Raw genomic sequence first — 20,563 nt, forward strand, 5'->3', positions numbered from 1 at the left:
GAGGTTCCCGAATTTCAGGGAGACCTCCCAGACTCCCAGAAGAGTAGACATCCTCCCGGGTCTTGGTGGAGGCGGGGGCTTAATGATGCAATTGCTGCCTTATGCCCCGCCCCACCATGCAATGCCATGATGAACTTCACCACGCCCCCTCCTGCACTTGTCACATGACCTCACTTCGATTTAATTTTTTTCTTTCTTTCATTTACCTAGTGTGCCCCTGATGCCCCATTTAGCTCATTGAGACAAGTGACAAAAATAGACTCAGTAAACATGTCAATGATTTTTACCAGAGTTTTATTTCCGCTGAGTAGACCCATTTCCAAATATATCCACTTTTTTTTTTTTCTCGACTATTTTAGCTAGTTTCACAAATTCAGTACAAAATCAAGTGCAAAAACAATACAGATTCCATGACGTATCGGATGGGTGATAAAATGGATTGTCACATTCTGATTCTGAATAATACTTTTCGAAGAGAAATAGCTCTGAAATCACAGAAAACATATGAGAATTGTGCTATAATCAGGGATCTGCGAGAACATGATGTAGGTGTCTTATGCCAAGAAACTCGGCGACAGACATTATAGTACAGGTTTTTTTTTATAGAGAAATGAATGCCATTGGTAAAATAGCATTGGCAACTAGCTTCGGAGGGGGGTGGGGGGGTGGCACTCTCCTGCACCCCCCCCCTTCCCCATAGCAGTTGGTACTCTGTGCCTGTCATATACCTAGCTGCTAAATGATCACCACGCAGCGTAGAGTTCTGCATTGAATAGAAAACATTTCACAGTGCCACTTTAACATTTGTGTGGGCCCTTAGTGGGCTCACGATACCTTTATCATACAGAAAGAGCAACTGGCAACAAAAGTATACAGTTTCCATAAGAGGTCAGTAAATCACAATAACTGCATATTCATTTTTACAATTCATCAAGTATATACAGGTATAAAATCTATTATCTGGAACTTTTTTTGTTTTTTTGTTCTCCCAGATAAAGAGTTTCTCATTAATTTGGAGCACCATGAATAAAATACACTAAATTGCATTAAAACATTACCGCTCCACTTAGCATTCTCCTCCTTAAATCGTATGGACAGCTCCTCACAGTGACTGCAGGCGGAGTCACTCGGCGATCATGTCTGTGTGTGACATTCTCGTCCTCCCTATACTGTTTAGCAGTGCTCCTCACAGTGACTGCAGGCGGAGTCACTTGGCGATTAAGTCTGTGTGTGACATTCCCTTCCTCCTTATACTGTTTAGCAGCACTCCTCATAGTGACTGTGGGTGGAGCCACTTGGTGATCATGTCTTGTGCTAGGTTTATGATTAGGTCTTGGCCACGGTGTGGGTTGCTTAAGATGTTTATAGGCGGAGTAGAGTTTATTGCAGTGCTAAGGATAATGTGGAAAATCTCTGCTATCTAGTGACAATTTTCTGATTTGTTGTTTAGCTGCAAATAGTTTGGGATATTTGTGCCAAGGTCAATACAATATTTTCTTTTTTTTATCTGTGAGTATTCTAAAGGATACCAGAAACTAACCAATGTCCCCTGGAAAGTGGGTAATAAATGGTCAAACTTGAGCTAAGTACCCTTTTCTCATTTCTCAAAGTGTCCCTACAGCATGATCGACAGTTAAATACTTTGGAGATACTCTGGAAAGGAAACAGCAGTGATAATAGCTGCATTTAAAAAAAAAAAAAGAAAGCCCTGCAGTCTTGATGCTTATTGGTTTCCACTTATCTGGCAACGAAAGCTGTGTTACATTAGATAATCCACAGACTTGCGGATTCTGCATGGGTTAAAGAACATTGAGCTTGAACACTGACTGAGGTATGAACATTTTCATATTTTCAGTAACATACGTAGAAGTCTTTCACACTTGGGGTGGCTACATGATATGAACTCCTAAAAATATGTTCTGTACATTTCAACATTTTTTTTTTATATATATATATATAGACTGAACACCCCCGTAAGCTAATAAAACCCCCATCTGAATAAAAAAAAATAATAAAACTTTATGAAGGCACACCCATGCGAGACATACAGGTATAAATTGAAACTGCTCCATGCAGTTCTCCTCTCGTATTTTTTTATTTATTTTTTCATATAATACTGAATCAGGATACCCAAATATTAAACTTGCAGTCGATCTAGCTAAATGTAACTGGAGTAATCTTTTTGAAGGCAATATTTTTGTAATAAAAATGGAAAATGTCTGATACACATGAGTTCAAAATCTTATTTCGAAAAAGGCAATACAACACGTGCCTCGAAGCTTTAAAGCATATTATTTGCCTCTGCAATATTCTCTCAGCTTTGTTTTATTTTTTTCAGGGTTTTTATTTTTAGTAAACCACAGCCCGTACCTACCATTGCAGACCAATCACCAAAAAACTCTTTTTTGAAAAGTTGTAAATTACAAACATGAATTCACAATTAATATCCTCTAAAAGTAATTTCAGAGCTCTCACGTTATATTTTTGTTTTTTTTTCTTAAAAAAAGGACAATGTGTACTGCGTCACAACGTAATGCAGCTAATCATAAAAGGAGAAGAATTAAGGTATTTACAAAATGAACAATTCTAAAGAAGCTGATTAATCCCCGCGCTGCCGATTCTATCCCACACCAATTCAAACAGACAGTACCGGATCGTATCCCTTCATCATCAACTTCGTAGACATCTTTAAAGCCTTTTATGGTTCTGTGGGTTTATTGTATAATGACGTTCTTCAGGTATATTATGCTCGTGAAAGAGGAAAGTGTCAAAACAAGGTACCAACAAGAGAAAATGATTTCTGCTCTTCCGGTGATGCCGTACTGGGCTGTGCTTGGAGCTGAAAAGACACAAAGAAGAGAAAGAAACACCGTAAACATTTCTGAAAGCTCAAGATTCTCAGGCATTATTAATTTATTATTATTACCATTTATTTATATAGCGCCACTCATTCCGCTGCGATGTACAGAGAACTCACTCACAACAGTCTCTGCCCCATTGGGGCTTACAGTCTAAATTCCCTAACACACACACACACACACACACACACACACACACAGACTAGGGTCAATTTTGTTAGCAGCCAATTAATCTACCAGTATGTTTTTGGAATGTAGGAGGAAACTGGAGCACCCAGGGGAGACCAATGCAAACACGGGGAGAACATACAAACTTCTCACAGATAAGGCCATGGTCAGGAATTGAACTCATGACCCCAGTGCTGTAAGGCAGAAGTGCTAACCACTGAGCCACCGTGCTGCCCAGGCATATAGTACAATCATATATTCTTCTGTAGAAATTATTTCAAATCAGTAAAACACTATATAGACGTTTAGCCAGGCTGTACTGTTCACAAGGTAGTAGATTTTTTCCTTTCCTTTTTATCTCCTTCCATTCTTAAATGGGTTTTCTAATTTTGGCTAAATGATTCTCTTTCTATAATGCCATTCTATTAGTATTTTGGCAGGGTTCCCCTCTTCCGAAGTCTTCAGTTACCTGTTTGCTTTCCTCCTTTACCTGGAAAGGACAGCTGAACTCTCCTAACAACAGCTAAGTCTAGTAACTGGAAACCGCTTAGGGATAGGTAAGAAATTTTGAAGCACCGGAATGGACAAGGAAGGACAAATTCCTACACTAAAGCTTGTTTCTTGGCCTCTTGGTGGGGAAGGAGGAACCCAATAAATCACTCCTTAGGGTGGACAATATAGGAGAAGTCCAAAGTAGACGACCACTTTAATTTTCTATCTTTATCCATTTTAAGGTTCTTTTATGAACCACAAAATTGCTAAACCTTAGCACTAATCCTGTGATGTCATGTGCCTACTTCTGTGCAAGGATTTACAGGTCAGATTGCAGTATCCGCGGAGTTGCAAAATATTTGGGAGGAGTTGGGTCGATCAGGGGCAATCATATGCCTAGTTTTGCAGTTGAGCTTTTGTGGGAAAGTACATAAATGAGACTAAACAGAGCAGTTTGTTAGGCGATAAATGTAAAAACATAAACTAATGAAGGGGGTGGTACTAAACTGCACGTAGATAGGTCATTAATCTTTACTAATTCCACCATGCGCATTTTCAGGGTTATCCACAAACCTGCACAATTAGATGCAAATTGATTTCATGAGGGTCTTTCTAAAGAAAGTGAAATGCGCTAGCGGACAAGTAGGCACACTTGCAGACGTAAAGAAGAACTTTTTGCAGTTTGCAAATTGCACTTATTGGCTTATTTATTTACTCAACCCAATCAGCGGATTAGAACGTAGAATGGACTTTCTTGGGAATATGTTATCATGATCAACTGATAAGACTTTACTGAACTCAGCTGTCAGACATAACAAACATTTTCATTTCAGTCTAAATATCCAACACAGTATCTTAAAGCAATGTCTTTTTTTTTTTAATTTGGTTTTATTATTATGTCTCTTCACAGGGCTACATCTGAATGGATGCCGGGAGGGAGCCGATAATAGCCTAAAAATAATACAAAAGTGAATACACTCTTTAATAAAAATGTTATAACATACAGAAGGTATTTACGAAAGCCCGAGAAAGAAGAAAACAAATGCATTTGATCAGAATTAAAAAGCCAAATGAAAGACGTGACCACATAGAGAATAAATATTGGCAGCTCATTTAGTGAAGCTCCGTGGTTAAGAGTTGCTCTGAGTGATTACTAAACAACGCTTTTTAAATAACCTCATTGGTCACTTCGTATTAATGTCCAAATGACAGCCCCAATTTGCGGCCCTGGCAGACAATTTTCTTGTCACCTGGGTAACTTGGCAGCAGTGCCCTGAAGGTTACAGGACAGCTAGGTTGGGCTCTATCAAAACAATTGAAATATTTTGCATTATAGAGTCATTATGCACTGATAAGCATAAACCCAAACTGCCTGTGATGGAAGATGCAGTGATATGTACTTTTCAGCATCAATACAGGGTATGACAATAGGGGAGCAGTGACTACTGTAACAGGAGGTGAGGAGAACCTGGCATTACCTGGGTGCCACCCCCCCATACTCATAGAGTCCCCTGCTCCCTCTTCCCCGAGGCATCCTCTTTTCACCCCCACCGAATACACATGGGTGAGCAGAAGACTAGTTAAATGCACCATAAAAATATACTTTGCCAAATAACTACCACAGTATAATTCACATTTTTTTCACAACCAGAAGTGCTCTAATTTATAAAATTTTGATGTTACCTCTTTGCCCAAAAACTCCTGTATGTGTCGGATTAAGGTAAAGGTTACTGGTGCGAAAAGGTAAGATTTCTTACTCTTTTGTGCTACATGTAACATTACTTTTTTAATAATAGCTAAATCCATTTGGCCTCTATCATACCAGGAGAAAATAAGAGACTTATATTGATTGGTAGGGAAGGGTTGTTACCTTCCAGTTAAAAAGTCAAAGCAAATATACTGTAAACTTTACAGGATACAGCCCTCCTAATTTACCATAATTTACATCATTTTTTCACTCTGAAGCACCCCCCAAGTTCTCACCCACTGCGTTGTGCTGCTCCCAGAGATATGGAAGATGGTTGATAGAAAGTGTCAAATTCAGAGCTGTAATCCAGAAAATCACTGGCAGAATTATCTGAGATTAATAGAACCCTAATAATCAGGTGGAATTTCCCACAATCCATACGGAATGTTCGGAACCAGCTATGTCCTCTCATCATCCTGAGCAAATAATTGTTCAACCAACAACCAAAGCCACTTATCCGTGTGCAACTCCATAAACATAGGCACAGAGATACAAAAATAGGTACATGACATCAAAAGACACAAAGTATCGATGTTAACACCGCAGTACGTACATTATTTCCTCTGATCTTCCCATTTAATGAGACCCACATTAGGGAGTAAGAGAGGGACCGAAGATTTGGGTCCAGGAGAAACAGCCATTCAATCTATTGTTTCTGCTTTTTTATTTTGTTTTGTTTTTCACAAAAACTGTCATAAAGCACTTATGTATCACTACTAATCTAAAAGTATTTGTCTGCAGCTAATTATGTCAGATTTCTATATACTGTCTACCAAGTAATAAATACAGATTGAGATTATAATGTTTACAAAACATGGCCTACTTTTATTGGAATACTGATTTATGTATAGTGTTTAACCCAATTACTCATTTATGAGATACAGAGATACAGAGAACAGAATGCAGGAAGATGTTTGCCAAGACAGGAATCGCTTTTATAAAGTATTTTATATATATATATATATATATATATATATATATATATATATATATATATATATATATATACAGGAAATGTAAGATATGACATCACCAACCTTATGTGAAAAATTACAAATATTGATCAGCTACATGTTATATTATGTGTTTAATGGTATCCTGTCCTCTAACACTTACTAGTAAAATACATATGCATATCATAATGTAAATATTTGGGCAGCACTGAACTACATGATAGGCTCATATTTCAGCTTAATAAGAATGTTAGTATTTCATAATTTTTCACAGCAGCAACTATATTATAAAAAGTTAGTATTCTTTCCATTTTATGTTTAAGTGGTATTTTAGTGGTTTCAATGGATTTAAATGCTCCTTACACTTCTGTAGTTTATATGCCAGAGAAGAGGGCTACCAGGGGCGTGGCCATGTTACGTTGTAGTGAATCACGTCCCACTCGGGGCGTGTCAAATGCTTCCAAAGTTCTGAGCGTTCCCTGACCCCCTTCTCCACCGCCTTCAATGCCGAAAGATGAGGCATTAAAGGGATATAACACCAGTAGAACATACCTCCCAATAACACAGTGGCTCAGTGGTTAGCACTTCTGAATCACCGCACAGGGTTATAAGTTTGGTTTCTGACCATGGCCTTATCTGTGTGGAGTTTGTATGTTCTCCCCATGTTTGCGTGGGTTTCCTCTAGGTGTTTCGGTTTCCTCCCACACTCCAAATACATACTGGTAGGTTAATTTGCTGCTATCAAATTGACCTTAGTCTCTCTCGGTTTGTCTGTGTGTGTATGTTAGGGAATTTAGACTGTAAGCCCCAATGGGGCAGGGACTGATGGGAGTGAGTTCTCTGTACAGCGCTGCGGAATTAGTGGCGCTATATAGATAATGATGATGATGATGATGAGATGCGGAACATTAGGGCAGTCACCTTAACTTAGAATTGAGACTGTCCTTCCCAAAACTTAACTGTTTGTCCTAAATCGGTACAGTTGGTAAGTAGGGGTTATTCAAGCTTGCATATGCCTGGGTCAAAAAAACCTTTTCTGTATTCAGTCTTCATTCATTTGTCCTTTGTTTTGAAGTGGGCTGATACATAACTACCTGTAGCCAATCAGATCATCTGTTTACAATAGAACAGATTATTTCGGGGGATGCCTGTGCTGATCTTGTTGGAGCCGGTGACCTGTTCACTGGTGTAATTGTGTTAGTGAGGGCAGGGCTGCATGTTACAGGGGCAGTGTCATGATGTTTGGGGAGAGAGAGGCAACTGGGAAATCACAGACTGAGATTTAGAGAGAGGAAGGAGCAGAGTACCCAACAGCACAGAGGCTCCAGTGAAATGGATGCAGGAAGATTGTAGGATGAAATGAAGATTTTGGACTTGATTCATGCTCAGATATAAGTCCATTTGTGTGCCGTATCATGGGTGAATTCTCTCTGCGCATGCATCAAAATGAGCCATTGAATGCAGTTCATGTCCAAATATGAATCAGATCCGATATGTTCATGTAATTCCATGACAGTGTCCCTATTGTATGTGTTCTTGAGGTTTGTGGGAATAGAGTAAATATGTTTTTTGTAGGAAATTCTCCCCCAGTACTTGGTTGTATTTCTGACTAAATTCTCTATAAATATTTTAAAAATAAACACTATGAAAAGGAGGCAAAGCCTATATATTATGTACACCTGACATCCAACTGGGAAAATGCAAAGCTGTTTGTTGCTTTTAGCATAAATACTATTAAACATGAATGGAAGATGAGGTGATGTGATTATTTTCTAGAGAATGAATAGACTGCATTTACATATAGCCGACAAAATGGCTGCCTCCGGTAATGGATACACTTTAAGAGAACTCAGTTCCTGTCCATTTGCACTAAAGACTCTGATTCTTGGTACCTTGTGGAAGTTGTGATGCTAACCTGTACTTTTATTTAAGTCTTACTTTATATTTAAAACAATAATGTTGCAGCTTTAGAATGTCATTGATCTATTTCTCTGTTCTTTATCCTTCTCCGCATTTGCCCTTTTTCAAACTATCTTCGTTGTTACTTACGGGTCAATAGAGAGCGCAGCAACCTGGTGACCTGTCAATGCCCTGCACAATCTCTAACATTAACTGCTCCTTAACTCACAAATGGCAGAAAGTTACAGGTCTCAGACCTTATCTTAATTGGGAAGTGTCTATATAACAAAGAACGCTATAAAATTGCAATTGTAGATGTCTCGCACACTACACAACGAAAATTGAAACTCTTGGGAAATAAACTAGCCTCTCAAGCTCTGGAAGTATTTATCTGAACAGCGGCATAATTCATCTTGGCCACAAACTCTGCAACATTATGTACCTGGAGTGAAGAGCCCAAACCGTCCAATTAACTGTAAAATACCTGTAGAATTTTAATTGTCTTGACTTTCTTTGAAGGAGGTAGATTAAAGGTTAAGAACTGTAGGAACGTAGCTGTCAATGGCTCTTACACCACACAAAAAAAACAGACTAACCAAAATACTAATGTCGAGGAACATTATCTGGTGTCTGGCAGCCCTTATAGGCAGCTTAAGGCGAGAAGCACATTTAATCCTCACCTAATTCTAACCAGTTGTACCTGATAAAAGCCCACTTGTGTCACATGATGCATAATTGTCAATCAAAGTAATATACACTGAGATGAGGATCGTCATCTCTATACACTGGCTCCCCTTTTGTTATAGTCTACCATTCAATCCCCCACCAAGCCACTCCTCTCCCTCTACATCTCCCTCCCATCCCCTCCCGTCTGCCAATGATGGAAGCCTCATCTACCCACTGACATCCACATCCCACTCCCACCTCCAAAGCTTCTCCAGTGCCAATCCCCACCCCACAGTTCCACAATCAATCATAATCTCCTCCTGTCTCCAAAGGTTTAAATGCTCATTAAAAACCCACCTATGCATCGATGCCTACCAGTCTTCCATCTAACCCCACTCTCTCTGACCCATGTTGACTCTGCCCACGTTTTCACTCCGTGTCAATCCCCCCTCTTAAATCAGGCTCTCCCTTCCCCACTAGATTGCAAGCTCTCATGAGCAGGGCCGTCTCTCCTACTGTCTTCATGTCTGCTCCTGCCTTGTCCATCTGTTCTATCATGCCTGTTGTATGTTCTGTACAACACATGTTTGTTATATACCTCATCTATTATGTCGTATGTACAGTTTGATGCTTAAATGATTGCTATTCCTGCATATATGCTACTTTAATGGTCCTCTACATCTCTGTGATATGAGCTACGTCCCCTCTAGTGATGTCACATGGCCCAGTAGACAGCTTAAATCATTGGTAAATACTACCACTTCAGGGACAAACGCAGTATTTGTAGAGGGGGGTTGTCACACCACGCCACCAGTGGGCGTGACCAGCATGCATGAGGGCGTGGCTATAATTTTAGACAGTGCTTGGCTGCTCACCAACTCTTCCTATCCATATAATATACATGGGCAATGCTGTGTACACTACTGTTAGGTGCACGCAGCTCTCCCTTTTCAAGCAGAGCCATGTGGAGCAGTGGCAGGGTCCAGCCACCTCAATTATACAGTGCCCCAGGCTTGGAGGGGGGTTTCCATGCACTAGGAACCCCCCTCCCCCTCGGTTTGCCTATGCACTTCTATTTTATGTAGATTGTGGAATAATAAAACAAAAATAACATTAGGGGTAGATATATTTAAACCTTCTAATAAGGAAATATGTGGTGTAAATGTACTATATAAATAATAGCTAGACTCTGATTGGTTGCTATGGGCAACACCTCCACTTTTCCTTTTTAGAAAGTTTGATAAATCTAATCCTAGGATTAGTACAAAGCAGGCCTGTCCAACCTGCAGCCCTCCAGGTGTTGTGAAACTACAAGCCCCAGCATGCTTTGCCAGTAGACAACCTGTTGATAGCTGGAAGGGCATGCTGGGACTTGTAGTTTCACAACATCTGGAGGGCCGCAGGTTGGACAGGCCTGGTAGAAAGTGAGGGACCACAAAAATTCTGTTTTTCCGAATGGAGCAGGACACTTTTAAAAATATAAAAACCATGCACTATATTTAAAGAAACCCTATTTCATATATTAACGTATTCTGTTTTTCTATCACCCATACGTTAAAGTAACGGATAATATGTGTTTATTATGAACGCATCTGCATGTTCTATAGGGAAATACATTTCTGCTTTCATATTGCTTTTCCACTATTCTTGCATTAGTCATATTATGGTTTTTCCCTAATTCAATTTCTATTGTCCTATTGTAATTAAACACTTATGCTTTCAGCAGTTGTCAGTAAAAGCACTTTGCATTGTACAACATCACAATTTCTATAAGCTTTGAGGTGTTTCCGGTTAATCATCTTAATTGGCTTCAATCTGTCGCTTATTTTGGGTTTTTGGTGCTAAAGAAAAGAAGGTTTTTGGTGCTTTTACGTTCGTTTGTGAACAAGAAGAGTCATTTATATTCCACCTGTTTCCACTTAAAAACGTTAAAGGCCAATTTACATTGGAAGTGATTTTACTTTCCCTAATATTTGCTTTTACTTTAATTAAACAAGAAATTGTGGAGACACTTCAACTTGAGTGACGTCTCTGTTAAAACGTCTAGAAATCATATACGGAGGTATCACCGGCAGAATTTTCATTTTGCTCTAGAAATTCAGTTAAACGTCTAAATATTGTGCCTGTCGAAGATTGATAACTTTTAAATTGCGTGTTGACAGTCTATAAAAAATAAATATAAAAACAAGCGGTGATGAAAAAGATAATCTTTTTGAACTTAATCATACCTGGCACTGACTGTTTGTACCATGAAAAAGTTTACCAGGGACTAAAATCGAGCAACGCTTTGAGCTCTTAAGATCATCTTTATAGCTGTTCTGCAACATATGGGGGAACAAGCCGTATTGCAAAAAAACGTTTTATATTTATTTACTGCAGGGAATTCCTTAAAGGTCGCAAATCCCAATAGTTGAAGGACCGGATAAATAACAGTCTATATTTTCTAGTGGAAACGAAACAGATCTGGCATCAGGTAAAGGATGAGGCTTCCGTGCCATTGAATTAATTAGGACTTGTAGGGTAGCAGCCAGTTAATGTTTCGAGAGATAGAGGTGACAGAACCCTTAAGAGCTTCTCCAAACAAGGATTTGAAAGTGATTACACAAAATAAAAAAAATCGGTGTTTAGATTCAGCTTCAGACGCCCCTCCGTACGTGCAGAGGTCTACTAAGGCTTAAAATTCACTCTGACGTTTTCAGGAGGATAGAAATGGGTTTATTCACGTAAGCGCAGTTATATGTTCCATCTTATCATTTTACTATTACAATTTTTAAGATTATTTAGAGGTTTATTATTTCTGGGACACTAAGTATGTACGGCCCACCTGTGAATCCCCTAACAAGGACCCACTCTAGGGTTGAAAATAAAACATTTTATGCATTGGATGTATTTCATACCAGAAATATGCGGGATAATACCAGAGCTGTAATTAGAAATTTGAGCACCTGGGGCAAGAAGGAGAATTGATGGCCCCCTAGATCTCAACTGCAACCCAGTTAACTTAAAATATTGATGTCCCTGCGCCCCCATAGGCATTGCTCCCTGGGCGGTTGCTCCTCTGGCAAAGTCCTAGTTTCGACTGTGTATAATGCACCCACTACTGGGAAATATAATTATATTATGGGCAGCACGGTGGCTCAGTGGTTAGCACTTCTGCCTCACAGCGCTGGGGTCATGAGTTCAATTCCCAACCATGGCCGTATCTGTGTGGAGTTTGTATGTTTGCGTGGGTTTCCTCCGGGTGCTCCGGTTTCCTCCCACACTCCAAAAAAACATATTAGTAGGTTAATTGGCTGCTATCAAAATTGACCCTAGTCTCTCTCGCTGTCTGTCTGTGTATGTTAGGGAATGGGGCAGGGACTGATGTGAGTGAGTTCTCTGTACAGCGCTGCGGACTCAGCTAAATAAATAAATGGTGATGATGATGATATTAGAAATCACTGAAGCGTTTATTGACCACATGTAAGGTTGAAGGTTGAGTGCTTGTAGACAAATCACGGAACTCAGAGTTGACTTTCAATATCCCAATATTTCACAGTAGGGAATGCATTGTTCCTTCTAATGCACCCATTTAAATAAACGCACACTAGAACATATTCACACATTGTCTAGCGCAGACAACGGCTATACCACAAGGGAGACAGATCAGTAAATGTTAAATGTTTTCTTTGTCTGAAATAGAGGCCGGCTTTGGCTTAGGGCCGACTGAGGGATTCTCTGGTCATTAGAACAGCCGGAATAAGCCTGTTTACAATTAGTCCTCAGTTATGCAGTACTGCAGTATTAAGGATTGAAGATTTGTTATGCGATGGAAGCTACAGTGTAGATGCCATATGCAGCTTCTTAAGATTATCTTAAGGGACCAAAAAGGCAATTGCCTTCTCTGTGCATATTGCCTTGTAATGACACAGTGATACATGTCATTACATGTGACACGTCTGTGGCAGCACAGTCCAGGGAAGGCCTAGATTTTACCTCAGAAAATGTCGCCTCTAATGTTACTACAATACCTAGCAATTAGCTAGTAACTAATAGGACTAGTAGATAAAAAAAAAGGTTTGTTTATGTGAGTGTGGTTGGATTTGAGAAATGAATATTGGATTAGTTTACAGAATCATCATCATCTATTTATATAGCGCAACTAATTCCGCAGCACTGTACAGAGAACTCATTCACATCAGTCCCTGCCCCATTGGGGCCTACAGTCTAAATCATACTTGCCTACTTTTGAGGTAGGAGGGGGAGGGGGGTCCGTCGAAGGGGGCGTGGACACGCGTAGTGTACCATTAGGCTCCACCCCTGTCAAATTTAGCCAATCGCATCAGGGGGCGTGGCCACGATGGTACGTTTAGAACCACCCCCACCATCTTCAACAGGGATGGGCTGGGCCGTGGGGCAGGGGGGCATCGGTCCCCTGGGCCGCTCAGTTTGACCCCTGTTTGGGGGATGTCAGATTTTCTTCATATTATCGGCGGCCGCATCACGAAACATGCGATGCGTGTCATGTGATGCGCCCGCCTGTGCGCCCCCCGGGCTGAGATTTGCCAGCCCGCGCCTGATCTTCAACAACAGCGACAGCTGGATACAGGATTTTTGCCTGTTCTCTCGGGAGTCCGAGAGAACTCATAAAATTCAGGAGTCTCCCACCCATTCCGGGAGAGTAGGCAACTATGGTTTAAATTCCCCAACATACACACACACACACACAGACTATAGTCAATTTAATAGCAGCCAATTAACCTACCAGTATGTTTTTGCAGTGTGGGAAGAAACCGGAGCACTCGGAAGCAGAGCCGTAACGACGGCGGTGCGGGCGGTGCGACCGCCCCGGGCGCAAGCCCAAGTGGGCGCAGCCGCCCGATACCTGACTCCGTGCCCAGAGGAATCGCCGCTCTAATTCAGATCCCCTACAAGCAACAATCCATTCCCGGCAATGCAGTGGAACGCATGTGCGTTCCAACAACAGGAAGTTCGGCATTTGGAACGCAAATGCGTTCCAAATGCCGAACTTCCTGTTGTTGGAACGCATCATTGCCAGGAATGGATTGTTGCTTGTAGGGGATCTGAATTAGAGCGGCGATTCCTCTGGGCACGGAGTCAGGTATCGGGCGGCTGCGCCCACTTGGGCCAAGTATCCTGGCAGAGTGTCAGTTTGGACATGTTTTATATGCAGGTGTGATACCTGTTGATTATAATATGAAGAGACCCTAATGTCCTGCCATTTGTAGCAGCCACTTCTATTACTTTTTATATCTAAGCTTTGCCAGTGCAGCTCATACATACAGTACTCTTTATACCACCTTCTTTATAACATCTCTCTTGTTTACCATCAGGTTTATTCTCCACACAAAAGTACATTTAAATATATTATGTCCAGTATACACCAACTTTCTATACCAGCAGTTTTGTCTATATATTTAGTGGGAATTATATGGAGCACTTTATAATGTGTACTGTATGTAGTATTTGTAGGCTATGTACAAACATAAACATGAATATTTTGGTGAAGAACAAACTTGGAAAACCTCTACATCAAAGTCCTGCTCTCGCCCCTAATAGTATGTCTCCTTCCGTTATATTGACATCTGCTTGGGTTCATCATGAAAAGTGCCTATTTGTGTTTTGTGATTACTGTGTTTTTGATTATTTGCTAAAACATCCGGTTGTTACAGTGAGATATAAATTAAATGCTGCTTGATGTGAGCATGTCATCATTATTTGATACAACATAGACAGGAAATTTGTGCTTACAGCAAATTGCATTATATTATAATATATACAAATTCTTTCAGTAAAGTGCTAGCCACACCCATATTAAGTTGGCCACACCCACTTGTCAAATGCCACTCCCACTTAGATGGGGGGCGCCGGTGCCCAGTCTCGCCCAGGGCACCACAATGTCTAGTTACGGCACTGCTCGGAAGAAACCCACGCAAACACGGGGAGAACATACAAACTCCACACAGATAACGCCATGGTCAGGAATCAAACTCATGACCCCAGTGCTGTGAGGTAGAAGTGCTAACCACTGAGCCACCATGCAGCCCAAGAATGGATGTCTACTTTAATTAAATAATATTCTATGACGGAGGAGGAATGCAAATGTTGTCTTCACCTGTCTATAGGATTGTCCTTGTCTGTACTCCGTATTTTATGTTATATCAATGTTTTTGTCTCCACTTCCGCCTCTTCTTATGCTAATGAATAAATAGCGGCTGTGGTTCAATTAACACCACAATAATATGTCACTTTACAGACTACTTATTATGTCATAAAGTTATATAATTTTTTCCTGACTAAACCAGCATTTGCCGTTGAAATAAATAGGAATCTATTCTGTCTGAAGAGAACAGAGCACAATAACAATGTCTGTTTTCTTAAGAAATCAAGAAAAAACATATTCTTTACCTCCTTGGTTATAAAGACGTTTTAATAAAAAAGAAAGCTGTACAACTTGTTCTGTCAAGTAGATTTTTAAGAACTCTTTTAGAATCCTCCACGTTTATACAATATTCCCCTATGTGATATTTTTACACTGAAGTTTGTATACACAAACCAGGCAGCATGAGTTAGTTTCCTAAATAAAAGCCAGGAAACAATTTTAAACCTAAAAAAAATCGGACGCTGGAAAAAACCATCTATATAGAAGGACTGGTATCTTTCATATACTGTATAGTTGTACGTGATTATCTTTTCCTGCATGTGTGTAGATACATTCTTGTGAATATATTAAGAAAATCACCAGGAAAATGGCCACAAGTAACAGAGACAAGCTAACGCATTTGTGGTATTAAGAATGTCGGCCTAGAAAATAGACTCATTACTTCTGCCGCTTCAACTTAAGTCTACATAATTTAGACAGAAACATTGCATTTTCCCATTTGTCTCTGCCCTGACCTCGTCTTTCAGGTTTTTATCACTCACTTTCCTCTTTTACTTTAAATCTTTTTGCACATTAACAGCAAATGCCACTTTTAATTTATCAGGCTGAGTTGAAAAGCCCAGTTTAGTTTCCTACCCACAGCAAAGGCAGATTTATTTATTTTTTCATTTCAAACTGATGACATCACTGAGACACGAGGCACAAAGTATGCCTCCTATTTTTAGTATTTTCTGGGCATTCCCACTCCCCACTTTGATCACACATCCCAATGATGTCACACCTTGCCGCCAGGCCACACTGACACGCTATTGTGTTGTGAGGGAATTATCACAGCTCAACCAGGGTCCAGGAAGGAGGTAAAAAGATTACGGGGAAGAGAAGAGTAACAACTGCACCTCTACTGAATGGTGAGCTCTAGAAGCAGACTTCTTAGATAATTTAGGTCAAATGCTATCATAAGAATGTTTTTACACAAATAACTTATGATGTCTCCCTCCCTCTTTGGTGAATGGGAAATTCACCGCAAATGGGAATTCACTGCAAATGGGAAATTCACTGCGAATTGGAAATTCACAGGGAAGGTGCATTGGCAACACCTTGGTGTGTTTGAAAGTAGTCGATCCTTATAGAAGAGAAGAGTGCATTGGTGGACCATTGGAGCCCTCAGGGGACTGGTTAATTGTGGGACACCCCAACAAAGTGGTATTCTAAATGAAAGCTTCCTCTATTTAATATTTACATTATATCATCATCATCTATTTATATAGCGCCACTAATTCCGCAGCGCTGTACAGAGAACTCATTCACATCAGTCCCTGCCCAGTTGGAGCTTACAGTCTAAATTCCCTAATATAGACACACACACAGACAGAGAGGGAGACAGACAGGGAGAGACTAGGGTTAATTTTGATAGCAGCCAATTAACCTACTAGTATGTTTTTGAAGTGTGGGAGGAAACCGGAGCACCCGGAGGAAATCCACGCAAACACAGGGAGAACATACAAACTCCACACAGATAAGACCATGGTCGGGAATCAAACTCATGACCCCAGTGCTGTGAGGCAGAAGTGCTAACCACTAGGCCACCCGTACAAATAGAAGGAAAAAAAAATATATATGCTTAGTGTCTCTTTAAATACAGGATCTTACATTGTATCCGTACCTCAGTATCCTGATGTTTGAACATTTATTTATTCCTGCTCTATCTTACTACTATTCAAATAAACTCGGTATTCCTTTAGAAAGAGATCTCCCTTCTGGTTTTGTTCACGTGCAGAGTGAATGTTATTTTCTCGCTGTCTGTCTACATACAGGTTCTTTATAGATCCCTGTGCGGTTGTGGTAACGCAAACAATTGTATATAGTTGTGTTCTCTCTGTGTTTATGTTGTACTATTTGTTAAAAGCCATTAAATGTAATGGGACTCTTTTCCTACAGGATGAAATATCTCCACTTAAAAAGGATAGATTAATAATGAGCAGAGTTGCTCATGATTTGGCTAAATGTGTCGGTTTAATAGGTATGTTCATTATAAAACGTTTTCCGAGGATGCTACCGAGATTTTATGCTTTGATCTAGTTCTCATCGGCGGTTTCAGTTCGTCTTTGAAATGTTTAATTTCGCCCTCCTGAACTGACATTATTTGATGCGTCTGATGAGGATTCTTATATTTGTAATTGTCAGCAGCTGTTAGTCCGGCCCCTTGTCAGTGTGGCAGATCGCACGGTGCCATCTGCGTCGCAGACCACTTGGCCCGGCACGCCGAAACTGGGTAAATAATCGAGCTGCTCTCTGGTCATAAAATTGTGCCATCTTGAAGTAATTATGCTGTTTGTTGCAGGAATTTAATCCTCTGTCTACTGTACAGCTCTCAGGGTTCAGCTGCAAGGCACATTTAAAATATGCATGTATCTGCTGCTGGAATTGTAAATAACATTTAGAGGCATTTATGGGAGTTTGCTATAAAAATATAAAAATCAGCTATTGTGATGTTTGTGAAAAAAGATTGCATTTTAGTGCGTCATTTCAGCACCAAGGATTCTTCTGTGTATACAAAGTATTGATCTCTGATGGCTTTACAATACAAACCCCAGATCCTATGAAGTATCTTTGTAATGCACCAGCAACCGTCTTATAGGTATCCGGAACACAGGTGGTGGATATCACTGACAATTCCCAAGTTCTATGGAATAACAACACAGCTGTTTATTAGCGGTTTGTCGCTGAGTTGGAGTCTTAGGGGAATATTTTTTAACTAGGGCATTTTTGACACAATCTTTTTCATTCCGTATTGCAATGATAAGGAATGAAAGATTCTGAGCATTTATTAAAAGTGTTCTGCTGGAACGGCAGTCACGGTAAACAGTTGTCCCGGCGGACACCTTTCTCCTCTATGGTCACTATCGCAAAGTGGCCACCATTGCGATAGTAACTGGAGAGGAGAGTAAGTAAGATGCGGTGAGGGATCCGAAGATCCCTCTACCCCAGTGGTACCCAAACTGTTTCAGTTTGCAGCACCCTTGGGGGCGTATTCAATTGTTCCTCCGGCCGCCGGAAAAACGAGCGCTCTAAAACTATTACCGTTTATACGGTAATTACTCGCTGAATTTCATCTCGCAGCTCCCTGAGCTGCGAGATGAAAACTACCACGAGTAAACTACCGTATTAACGTTTTTTGTGCGCAATATTACCGTATAAACGGTAACAGTTTTAACGCGCTCGTTTTTCTGGCGGCCGGAGGAACAATTAAATACCCCCCTTAGAGTCTCCAAAATTTTTTAAATGCACCCCTCAAAAATAATTACCGAGCAGTCCCGTTTTATAAGTAGTTGGGTCAAAATAACGTAATAAGTATTTAGGTCAGGACAGAAATATTTAGTAAGTTGTTTGCAAAAATAATACACATACATTTAAGGGAAAATAATATTTTTATATATTTTTTTTCAATTATATTTCAATCAAAGAATAGTTTACAGCTAATATTAGGAGGAATTAGATCAAACAAAATATAACAACATGTACAAAATCATCACACTGTGCCAATTCACGATCACACTGTGTGCCCTCCTTCATCCACACCCTCTGTGCCCCCTTCATCCACACACTTTGTGCCCCCTTCATCCACACACTCTGTGCCCCTCCTTCATCCACACACTCTGTGCCCCTCCTTCATCCATACACTCTGTGCCCTCCTTCATCCACACACTCTGTGCCCCCTTCATCCACACACTCTGTGCCCTCCTTCATCCACACCCTCTGTGACCCCTTCATCCACACACTTTGTGCCCCCTTCATCCATACACTCTGTGCCCCTCCTTCATCCACACACTCTGTGCCCCTCCTTCATCCATACACTCTGTGCCCTCCTTCATCCACACACTCTGTGCCCCCTTCATCCACACACTCTGTGCCCCCTTCATCCACACAATCTGTGCCCCCTTCATCCACACCCTCTGTGACCCCTTCATCCTCACACTCTGTGCCCTCCTTCATCCACACACTCTGTGCCCTCCTTCATCCACACACTCTGTGCCCTCCTTCATCCACACACTCTGTGCCTCCTTCATCCACACACTCTGTGCCCTCCTTCATCCACACACTCTGTGCCCTCCTTCATCCACACACTCTGTGCCCCCTTCATCCACACACTCTGTGCCCTCCTTCATCCACACACTCTGTGCCCCTCCTTCATCCACACACTCTGTGCCCTCCTTCATCCACACACTCTGTGCCCCCTTCATCCACACCCTCTGTGACCCCTTCATCCACACCCTCTGTGCCCTCCTTCATCCACACACTCTGTGCCCTCCTTCATCCACACACTCTGTGCCCTCCTTCATCCACACACTCTGTGCCCCTCCTTCATCCACACACTCTGTGCCCTCCTTCATCCACACAATCTGTGCCCTCCTTCATCCACACAATCTGTGCCTCCTTCATCCACACACTCTGTGCCCCCTTCATCCACACACTCTGTGCCCTCCTTCATCCACACACTCTGTGCCCTCCTTCATCCACACACTCTGTGCCCCTCCTTCATCCACACACTCTGTGCCCTCCTTCATCCACACAATCTGTGCCCTCCTTCATCCACACACTCTGTGCCCCTCCTTCATCCACACAATCTGTGCCCTCCTTCATCCACACACTCTGTGCCCCTCCTTCATCCATACACTCTGTGCCCCTCCTTCATCCACACACTCTGTGCCCCTCCTTCATCCACACACTCTGTGCCCCTCCTTCATCCACACACTCTGTGACCCCTTCATCCACACACTCTGTGCCCCTCCTTCATCCACACAATCTGTGCCCCCTTCATCCACACACTCTGTGCCCCTCCTTCATCCACACAATCTGTGCCCCCTTCATCCACACACTCTGTGCCCCTCCTTCATCCACACACTCTGTGCCCCCTTCATCCACACAATCTGTGCCCCTCCTTCATCCACACAATCTGTGCCCCCTTCATCCACACACTCTGTGCCCCTCCTTCATCCACACAATCTGTGCCCCCTTCATCCACACACTCTGTGCCCCTCCTTCATCCACACAATCTGTGCCCCCTTCATCCACACACTCTGTGCCCCTCCTTCATCCACACACTCTGTGCCCTCCTTCATCCACACAATCTGTGCCCCCTTCATCCACACACTCTGTGCCCCCTTCATCCACACATTCTGTGCCTCTTTCATCCATACACTCTGTGCCCCTCCTTCATCCACACACTCTGCCCCTCCTTCATCCATACACTCTGTGCCCCTCCTTCATCCACACACTCTGTGCCCCTCCTTCATCCACACACTCTGTGCCCCCTTCATCCACACACTCTGTGCCCTCCTTCATCTCCACACACTCTGTGCCCCTCCTTCATCCACACACTCTGTGCCCCCTTCATCCA

General features: G+C 41.6%; 1 protein-coding gene across 2 annotated transcripts in view; it reads right to left on the reverse strand.

Annotated features, from left to right (window-relative positions):
* Window positions 1-277: 277 nt before the first annotated feature.
* The window catches only part of NEGR1 (neuronal growth regulator 1), a 394,650-nt gene continuing 374,364 nt past the window's right edge, over window positions 278-20,563 (reverse strand). For both annotated transcript variants that reach the window (XM_075181905.1, XM_075181906.1), the window contains one exon: window positions 278-2,839. In XM_075181905.1, the coding sequence (XP_075038006.1) occupies window positions 2,715-2,839 (125 nt within the window). In that variant the 3' untranslated portion in view covers window positions 278-2,714. The remainder of the gene's footprint in view (window positions 2,840-20,563) is intronic.

This window comes from Mixophyes fleayi, chromosome 8 (genome assembly GCF_038048845.1).
Source record: "Mixophyes fleayi isolate aMixFle1 chromosome 8, aMixFle1.hap1, whole genome shotgun sequence".
NCBI lineage: Eukaryota > Metazoa > Chordata > Amphibia > Anura > Limnodynastidae > Mixophyes > Mixophyes fleayi.